This window comes from Seriola lalandi, unplaced genomic scaffold, assembly GCF_002814215.2.
Source record: "Seriola lalandi dorsalis isolate HSWRI2012SDOR001 ecotype SW California unplaced genomic scaffold, Sedor1 jcf7180002052513, whole genome shotgun sequence".
Lineage (NCBI taxonomy): Eukaryota > Metazoa > Chordata > Actinopteri > Carangiformes > Carangidae > Seriola > Seriola lalandi.
This window is the reverse complement of record NW_019523066.1, coordinates 10548-20619: the sequence shown is the minus strand read 5'-3', so window position 1 is coordinate 20619 and position 10072 is coordinate 10548. Positions and strand designations below refer to the sequence as shown.

General features: G+C 42.1%; 2 protein-coding genes across 2 annotated transcripts in view; one reads left to right on the top strand and one right to left on the bottom strand.

The window, feature by feature from the left end:
- The window catches only part of nudcd1 (NudC domain containing 1), a 31181-nt gene extending 22092 nt beyond the window's left edge, over positions 1 to 9089 (bottom strand). The window contains exons 1-5 of the mRNA XM_087172393.1: positions 8883 to 9089; positions 7559 to 7713; positions 5019 to 5204; positions 2508 to 2691; positions 1395 to 1583 (exon numbers count right to left, since the gene is read on the bottom strand). Of these exons, the coding sequence (XP_087028519.1) occupies positions 1395 to 1583; positions 2508 to 2691; positions 5019 to 5204; positions 7559 to 7713; positions 8883 to 8997 (829 nt within the window). The 5' untranslated portion in view covers positions 8998 to 9089. The remainder of the gene's footprint in view (positions 1 to 1394; positions 1584 to 2507; positions 2692 to 5018; positions 5205 to 7558; positions 7714 to 8882) is intronic.
- Positions 9090 to 9261: 172 nt separating this feature from the next.
- The window catches only part of LOC111650607 (transcription and mRNA export factor ENY2), a 2964-nt gene continuing 2153 nt past the window's right edge, over positions 9262 to 10072 (top strand). Inside the window, exons 1-4 of the mRNA XM_023400522.2 lie at positions 9262 to 9390; positions 9499 to 9569; positions 9674 to 9744; positions 9877 to 9951. Of these exons, the coding sequence (XP_023256290.1) occupies positions 9502 to 9569; positions 9674 to 9744; positions 9877 to 9951 (214 nt within the window). The 5' untranslated portion in view covers positions 9262 to 9390; positions 9499 to 9501. The remainder of the gene's footprint in view (positions 9391 to 9498; positions 9570 to 9673; positions 9745 to 9876; positions 9952 to 10072) is intronic.

Sequence of the window (10072 nt, the reverse complement as noted above, 5' to 3'; positions counted from 1 at the left end):
CTAATATCTACACGTCATTATGTTTTAACTGCTGACTGCATTTTCAGATGAGCTTGTTCAGATACTTCTCTAAGAAGAGGAAGACAACAGATGAAGAAGACACTAGTCAGGTAGCATCATAAGCCTTTTACTGACTTGGTAAAAAATAGTATTTTAATGTTCACACTTGTGATCAGATGTGATGTGAGTGTAAACTATATAACGCTGTGAGCTGGAGAGCATGCCCCCCCCACTGCTGAAATCCTAGAGGAAACACTGAACTTTAATCGATTAGAAATAAATTATTGGCAGTTTTATGAATTAGTTATTTAACGACACATTTTTTTGTTTCACTCTCCAAAAACTTAAAAAAAAATTTTTTTGTCTGTTGTTAAAATGATGAGTTTGGGCTCCGGTGACCTGTGACGGGCATTTGTCTTTATTTCTTACATTCTTACTAAATCAAGCCAATAGTCAAATATATAATAAAAGCATAAACAGGTTCTATTCATTAATCCCAGATCTAAATGACGCCCTCAGAAACCCAGTGAGGGCAGAGCCAGACACTGTTTGTCTGTGCAGGAATAAATGGCCTGGAAACGAATCAGTGTAAACAGACACAGATCACCGTATGATATATATTCTGATGACCACTCGGGCGTTTCCATGACGATAACCCAGCCAGTCGACCCCTGGCTCCTCCAGGTAATGAGCCAAACAAGTGAATGTTGCTCGACGGAGAACTTGATAGAAACGATCTAATAATCAGTGTTTTTGTAATAAAACTGGTGCGAATGGAAACGTGTCACATTAAAGCAGCTGCTTGTGGCGACAAACACAGTGATTTGGTTTCTACAGAGATTTTCACCCTCTGGTTCGAACACTGTCGTCAGCCTTGTTAACAGCAGCAGCTGTTTTCAATGAAAACACATTAATAAACCCAATAAACAACAAACCCAACACACACAAAGTCAGAGCCAGTAGCTGCTGAAAGAGCTGCAGCATTCAGCAGCTACAGATCCAGGTGTTCTTCTCCGGCGTCAGTGGAGAGTGAATATCAGACTTTGAATGGAAGGATAATGTTGTCATGGCTGCTGGATGTATAAATCAATAGTGTTTGCTAACGCAGTACCCATAAAGTCAAAATACGACGGTGTTTAAAACTGCGGTCGTGATCCTCTCGCCTCATTTCACAGAACACCACAGTGTAACTGCAGCTTTAAAATGACTTATCTCCTACAATAATAAAACTGAGCTTCTGGGAATATCCTTCGCTGGGACTGTTATCTGCTCGTCACAGATGGTTTCCAACAGAGAAAATAAAATGACAACAGTGTTTTTAAAGTGTAAATATGAGGTGGAGTCGTGTTGTCTTTAACCACAGTAATACGTTTCCAGCTCCACCTGTGACCCACCTGTCTTCTCCTCCTCCATGGGCTCCGGCTCGGGCCGCTCCACAGGACGACCGTCCACGTGCGTGAAGACAAACGGTTTCTCCGAGGCCACCATCAGCCCCCTCCCCCGCGGCTCCACCGCCGCGTAGTGAGGCACCGACTTCCCCCTGAGGACCCTCCTCTTCCTCACCTCGTAGCTCTTCTCCTGACCTGCGGGGCGGGAACAACGGGAGTCAGTGATGGAGGTGTAAAGTCATCTCGTCTCCTATTAAACTCCGACACAGGAAAAGAGGAAGTATAACAACATCAACACGTCGCAGGACGGAGTCGAGCTCAGGTCGCTTCCATCAGGGATCATGTCGATATCCAGACTTTCATTCTTTTCTTCATCAGTTATTAGATCTGTGAACTAAATGTTTCTGCTGTGAAAAAGGAGGAACTCTACGAGGGAAGATAAAAGTTTCCTCATCTGAGTTTTGTTTCCACAGATTCAGATTCATCTTTTCTCTTACGCATTTCATTTTGTGTTATCATTTAATTATTTGTTCATTTATTATCTTATTGAGTTTTTTATTCATTTCTTTTTCAGTTGTTTATCTTGGATAATGTTTAAATCACAGGACAATCTTTACACCTTTATATCACCTGTGTTATACCTGTGAAAGTACATTAGTATCATTTTATACTGTTTTCAGGTCCATCCAAAGCCTCCCGACGGATGAAGCTTCAGCTCTCAGATATCAAAGTGCTGCTTCTTTACATCCAGGTGACTGAGGAAGAGACTCTCAAAAGGCTGCGGCTGCTTTATTCTCTGGTGGATCTGATCTTTGAATCATTAGTCAGGGTGAATTTCTTTCTGAGCTCAAGCCAAGAACTTTAATGAAAATTCTTCCTGCCAACGTTTGTGCACTAATCTCATCTGAGAAATGATAATTAAACTTCATTAAAGGCAGATTATGACTAGTAGTGTTTAATTAAACAGGATTTCTGTCTACTGGATGTGATTCTGTAAAAATGTACAAAGAGAGAAATAATGACTCAGACCTAATTATGTAAGACACACTGGTCTTATATTATTTCATGCTCAATTAGCAGAACTATGATCAATGATGTCAATGTCAACGAACCACCCACCATGTCCTGCAGTGTTGGCGACTGTGATCCACTCCAGAGACACAGAGAACCCACTTCCTTTGGTTTCCTGTGGGTCCTTCTGGATGCGGAGCAGCAGAACCTCCATGTTGTGGACTCCGGCCTGGACGTGTGAGACGCTGTGGAGGACGGTGAACGGCTCCCCCGTGTCTTCACTGAACAGCGGCTACAGGAAGAGAAGCAACCAGCAGTCATTTCAAAAATATATATGTTTATTGATTTAAACGTTTTGATTACATCAAAGCAACAAACACTAACAACAACAGAAATAAAAATAACTAGAACCGCCTCCTCGTGGTCGTATCCCTCCGCCACTCAGACTAGTTCCAGGTCACATCCTGTTTATCCAGAGTCAGACAGAATATGAACCACGTGGATGAAACTGTGTCATAAAAAGTGTTTTCCAAGGTCACCATGACCTTGACCTTTGATCACCAAAGTCTAATCAGTTCGTCCTTGAGTCCAAATAGATAGTTGTGCAAAATTGAAAGGGATTCCCTTGAAGAGGAGATGTTGCGTTCACAAGGCCAAAACTGTGATTTGCGAGGTCACCATGACTTTGACCTTTGAACTTTGACCTTTAGCCACAAAACTCTAATCAGTTCGTCCTTGAGTCTAGATGAACGTTTTTACCAAATTTGAAGAAATTCCCTCAAGGCGTCATGGAGCGTTCACAAGGCCAAAAGTGTGTTTTGTGAGGTCCCTGTGACCTTTGACCTTTAACCTTTGACCACCAAAATCTAATCAGTTCATTCTTGAGTCCTGGTGAATGTTTGTGCAAAATTTGAAGAAGTTCCTTCCAGGTTTTTCTGAGATATCGTGTCAACGAGAACGAAACGGACGGACAACCTGGAAACAATATGGCTGCCGCTCTGACTGTCGCCGGGCGGAGGAATAAAAATAAAACTTTGATCTGAAGGGAAAAGAACAGAGCTGCTTCTCCTCATATATGTATTTAATGAATGTGGTGACTGTTTTGATGTCACCTCACTTTACTGAAAACTCCCCACAGGTCGCTGACTGACTCAGGGCCTTTACTCTTCATCACAGATTCCACTGTTGAACGTTAAACCGATCCCGACTGTGAAGAGGAAGAAGAGCACAAAGACTTCACCCTCACTTCCTCAGACCTCTTCCTGACGGCTTTCTAAACACACACTCTGGTTCTGAGGCTTGAATTTGAAGAATAACTGGCTGTTTTTATGAGGAAAGAATTCACCGGCTCCATCTACGTTTGTGAGCAGGACTCACGGCCGGTTAGCTTGGTTAATGTAGCGGGAGGTTACAGGATAAGAAAGAGTTAATCATCTACAGCACTCGCTCCTCATTGGTTCCTGCTGAGGACTCAAATATATATATATTTTAACACTCATAAATAAAGTTTATTTATCTAAATACTCAGTTATTTCCTAAAACAGCTGAGAACTGTCGTTTTTAAACAATATTCACTCACAGGAATAAAGTGCGTTTATTCGGGACTATTTTTCCCAGTGGATTAACACGTTTGTAGTTTCTGGTTCAACCAAACGCCACTGTTTGTACAACCCTGCTGCACACATTGTTTACTGAGATATTGTGTTTGATTTTTCTTCTATGTAGATTGAGCTGTTTTTTATTCTTAGTAATCAGCTGCTATAACTGTAATTTACCAATTTGGGATCAATGAAGTACGTCTACCTCCCTACCTAGCTACCTAGCTACCTCGCTATCTCTCTATGTAGCTAGTTATCTGCTGAGGATTTTGGGCAGCAGGACGATGTATGTGGGACAGATTAAAGTAAACTACAGCTCCCATGTTCAGTTTAGTGAAGGAACATGTTGCTCGGTGCAACGCTGATGTGTTTTTGGGCAAAAACGAAGCTGCATGACCCAGAGGAAGAAGCTACTTATTAATGGAGTCAATTAGAAAAAAAAGACTTTTCCTAATCTTCATCACCGTCTGCTACAAACAACTTTGTCACAGTCACAATCACTGAGCTCTTTTTAATCACTGACTCTGCTCCTCCGGGGCTTTGACTTTGTCATCAATGACTCGGAGATTACATCACCAGCTGCTGAGGTGTCGGGTTTGTGCACCCAGTTTCTGGACACTGAACACACCTCCAGTCTGATGCTAACATCAGTCACAAGCACCTGAGCGACACCTGTCTGTGTCCGGCCCATAAAGCAGAAGACAAAGCAGCAGAGAGAGAAATGTTTCCTCTTCATGATACAGCACAGAATTTCTGCTCAGCTGCTTTCCTCAGTGTCAAAGTGCTTGTGTCAGTTTTAAACAACACTCACTTGTGGAGATGAGAGGGATGTGATCAGAGCAAAGCAGGAAGCCCAGTCAGCGTTGCTGCACTTCCATTCAGTCACCAAATGAGGTCAATAAAAGGTCACGAATGAGTCCCGACCCTTTGACCTCCACAGTGACTTCTAGATTATATTATAATGTCTGAATTATGGAAAACTCACACAGTTATTTGATCATGTGTGTGTTGCTCTACGTACCTCCCACTTCGAATGAGAGCTGTCTCCCCTCTTGCCCGTGCGGAGGAGGTGGAGTCGGCCGGTGCCGTCGGAGAGAGCGGCCCAGGTGGCGGAGGTGAGGCTGACGGAGGCACAGAGACGATCCTCACACCGGCTGGAGTCAGCGCTGATACGGAAAACCTCTCTTGGCTTCCCGAGGGCAGTGTCCTGGATTCACAACATAACAGACACGTACGTCAGTCAGTCAGTCAGTCAGTCAGTCAGTCAGTCAGTCAGTATTCATGTAAAACAACTGCAGCTGTTTCTACGTGGATTTAAACCAGAGTGAGTTTGATTCAAGGAGACCGGGTGGAGTGAATTTGAATGTTGGTGGATGTGGATGAAACTGATAATTACTTGCTCTGTTATTTATTTGGTCTATGAAATGTCAAAATATAGTGAAGGAAAATACTCATTACAACTTCTCAAAGTCAAGGTGACATCTTAAACAAAAAAGCAGCAAAGAGAAAATGATGAGTCAGTTATCAAAATAGATGCAGACAGGTTTTCTGTTGTTTCGGCACTAGTGGTGAGGAAAAGCATAGGAATGGTGCAACATGGATTTTGTGAGGTCACCACGCCCGTAACCTTTGACCTTTGACTCCCAAAATCTAATCAGTTAGTCCTCGAGTCCAGGGGAATGTTTGTACCAAATTTGAAGAAGTTCTGTCAAGGTGTTACTGAGATATCGTGTCCATAACAAAGAGACGGACGGAGAACGTGAGAAAACAAAATGGCTGCCGCTCTGACTGTCGAAGATTAGAGAATAATATAAAATGTGTGATATACACGTGTCTGTTATTGCTACCAACCAATCAAATTACTTTTATTCTCCAAACAGTCCAGTCATGACTCACAAGGACTCAGAGACGCTTAACGAGAGACGGTTTTGAACCACAGAAGAAGAGAAAGGTCACTGCACCATAAACCAATGAGAAAACTCTGATCAACATCTGAAATCACAGGTGGCGGGACACGTGACTCGGCCGTGATTCACAACTCAGAGCCTCGTTAGTAACGAACAGATCCGTCGCACATGAGCTTCAATTACTCACTGCTTGGAAGTAACAGCGTTTGAAAAGGACTGTGCAGCAGCTGCCCTGCTGTTGCCATGGCGCTCAACACTGTGTATTATATCACCACCTAATGTAGGGTGCACCTTTGAGATCATTTTCTCCACCATCCGTGTCCGTTAATGTCCCGAACGAGAGCGTGATCCGCCTCTGCACAAAGCGCCGCGCGACCCTTCCTGCAAACGTACACAAAAGGTCCCGCCGCCCGATAATTATCATGTGATGATTGTAATTAGGATTTGAGCAACACATTTCCATAAAGAGTCACTTAATGATGCAACTGAAAGCCAGATATTCTTCCTCACAGGATGACAGTGTGACGACCATCATTCAGGCCGGTTTGGACATAAAAATCACTGATGTTGCTCCAATTACCTCTAATCACGGTCAACGATCTGAGACATGAAAGAAGTCTCAGCTGAAAAGGTCACGGTGCTGATTCTACTCCTCGTCTCAGCGTCTTGGTCCTGGATCAGGATCTTGAGTTAATTATCTAAATCACACCTGTGATTAACCACAGACACACAAGGACTCATCCAAAACTTTATCATCCAACAGACAAAAGAAAGTCAAATGAAGTTGTTTTTCCCCTAAAACTGCCTCTGACTGAACGTCTCCCTGAAGGAACAGAGTGATGGGAAGAGCCACGTTGACACTGCAGCTTTTAAAATGTGAAGTTGGTGGAATTTTTGCAGATGAAATTCAGTTTCTCTTGGCGTCACCTGCCGGAAAAGCACCGTGGGCCGGCGCTGCCGTTACACAAGTGTTTGACCGCCACCTGCTGGTGAGTCAGAGGCACTGACGGCAACTTTATACCTCAATCACATACTTCTAATACAAAAACAGATGCTTTCAAACTCTGCTAAGACCCATCTGCACCTTTGTTTAGGACATTTAAACTTCTGTCAATTTATTCTGCAAATCATCTTCTAACTCGTGTGATAATGTTTAAATTCAATACATTTCATAATTCTTCTATTATCGTCTGACATTCACTCTTATTTACTGACGCGCTCAAAGGATTTTCATTTACCTTACTGTCAAACTTCTAATCATCATTTTTTAAACCAAATTCAGAAGTTCCTCGTCCCTGAGTTCACTCAGCTCAACTGCGAAGTCGTCGTTAAAAATATGAAGTGTTCAGCTTTCTGTCTTGATTTATTATTATTATTATCATTATTATTATTATTATTATTATATCTTTTTAATGTGTAATGTCTTACTGTTCCTTCTGTCCAAATAAACTGAACTAAACTAAATTCCACCAATAATTCCACTGTCACAACATCTGCATCACAACTGTTTTATTTGACATGAACATTAAATACATATGAATTTGCCTCACAGACTTTGGTGGAAGGATATGTTGAACTAACTAACAGTAAATAGACCCACACGCTGCTGCAGCACAAAGACGTAAACAGCAACAAGGAGGATTTAAAATCTTACCAGAGTGACGGAGAGGCTGAGAACTCGTCCTTTGCAGTCCACAAATAAAACACTATCTTCATACCAAGGGTCTAAGTGCAGGTAGTTGTACATGCCAAACGCACGCATATGTTCCAGGGTGTACTGAGTGTCCTTCAGCTTCACTTCCTCCACAGCTGTGGCACAGATGACAAAGCAAAAGGTGAGACATGAAAATGAAAATATTTCGAGTTTTCACTGAGCAGGAGTTAAACCTATGATTACTGCAACAGCTTTTATATGTAATAAAGATGCACCAAAATATTTTTCTATGTCACTTAATATGTTATACAAGCAGTAAAATAATAGTGCTTTAAAAAGCCACTTAAATCGGCTTGATATACATCAGTGGCCAACATGAATTGGAAAACATGGATGTTCATGAACATACCAGCGTTTCCCTCGTTTTTGTGGCTTTTTCTTTGTCATATGTACTATTCTTCTTTTACCTTTATTTTCATCTTGTTTATATTTTTATCAAATGTCAATTTGACTGATTTTTTTCTCTGTACTCTTTCACTTTGTTTTCTTTGTCTGTGTGTTTTATGAAAGGCACTTTGTAATCCTCATGGAGGCATTAGAGACGAGCAACAGACACCAGACATATGTGCAATAAGTCGTCGTTCCTGCCGAGTGCATCTAAGATATCGAACACATTATGGCTCTTTTATAAACTAAATCTTGCAGCCAGCTCCTCGTTGTTATGTAAAATAATCTAATTTTAAGACTGACTTTAAATCTTTGTATTCGTGTTGTATTTTTAAAGCCAAAGACAATTTTACACTCACAAGTTCACACTAACATCACTGTTATTACGATAATCAGCAGTGAATTGAATATGGCTCCAACTATTATTGTTTGTCAATTATTCTGCAGATTATTTTCCTTTATAAAACGTAAGAAAGTAAAAACCCATATACTTTCCCACAGCATAAAGTGAAGCCCTCAAAGATATTCAGACATCAGTCATGTATGACAAAGAAGAGCATCAAATCAAAGCAGGAGCCACAAATTATTTGGTATTTTGTCTTAAAAACACAATAAAAATAATTATTCCTTCTTCACAATACTAACCGATTAATTGTCTTTGCACAGACTAACCGATTAATCAACTAATCATTGCAGTTCACTTTCTTACTGACCCCTTCAGGTAAAAGTGGAGGAGTAGTGTTAATTAGCATGACCACAGGACGTTTTAAATTATTACCAAACTGTAAAGAAATGAGGATGTTACATGGCATAAGTGATAGCTGGTATCAATGCTAGGCTAGCACACATGCTAACTGCACTCTTAAGTTTCTCTCACCAGCGTCCAGCTCTACGTTGTAGGTTGGGATGGCGTCCAGAGATAAGCGGTAACTTTCGAAGCCGGGGTCCAGCAGCTCTCTGTTGACCTTCAGGGAATAGTTAGACGCGGCCATGTTTTGATTAATGTGACCGGCTAATTTACAAGTTGGTGACAATCCTGTACAACAAGATGATGATGGTGAAGAAGTCAGTAACACACACGTTTCCTGTTTTGTCGAACACGGCGCCATTTTTAGAGCGGACAAGGCGGGCCCGGGTGCTCATGGGAAGGTGAGTTCTCGATGTATTTTCTCTTAAATTCGTTCTTATTTTCGTCTTTCAAAACCAGACGCCGTCTCTTGAAGATGAACTGTGTCATAAAACACGACTTTTTCACAGTGACGTAACGTGTGACGAATTTACCGCCAAAAAAGCGGAACCCTTAAACCGTTCCGCCGCGAACGTTTCCGACGGTACGCTTTAGTGAAGGGACGGTGTGCTCCCCAGCTGATCCATCCCGACAAAAGGTAGCGTCTACCTGATTGCTAGCTGAATTAAACAATATTTCACATATTTATCACATTTAGTTGAATCCAAACTGACAGATTTACTGTTTTTATTTAATTCCCCGACAGATCATGAGCAAAGACTCCCAGATGAGGGCTGCAATAAACCAGAAGCTGATAGAAATGGGGGAGCGGGAGAGGTAAGCGAGTCTTTCTCTGCAGTGTTTTCGGTTGTGAGTGGTTTACAGACTGTGCAGTGTCTTTACACGTATTTACAAAATGTCAACTAAATGTGTGGCGGCAGGTTGAAAGAGTTGCTCAGGGCGAAGCTGGTGGAGTGTGGATGGAAGGATCAGCTTAAAGCACACTGCAAAGGTACTGCATGTAATTGTTTGTTTGTGTGTGTGCGTGTGTGTGTGTGTGTGTGTGTGTGCGCGCGCGCGTGTGTGCGCTAGTGTGTGTTCCTATGAAACTGGACCATCTAAACTCATGAACTCTTGTGTCCAGATGTGATCAGAGAAAAGGGCCTGGAGCACGTCACAGTGGAGGACCTCGTCACAGAAGTCACACCTAAAGGCAGAGGTACCGTTCATGATCAAACACAGCGGGGGGGGGGGGGGGGGGGGGGTAAATACTGTGACAGTACACTGATACAATAAGGGGGAATCTGCACAGTCACACTTTGTTTAGACCCACAGTGCTT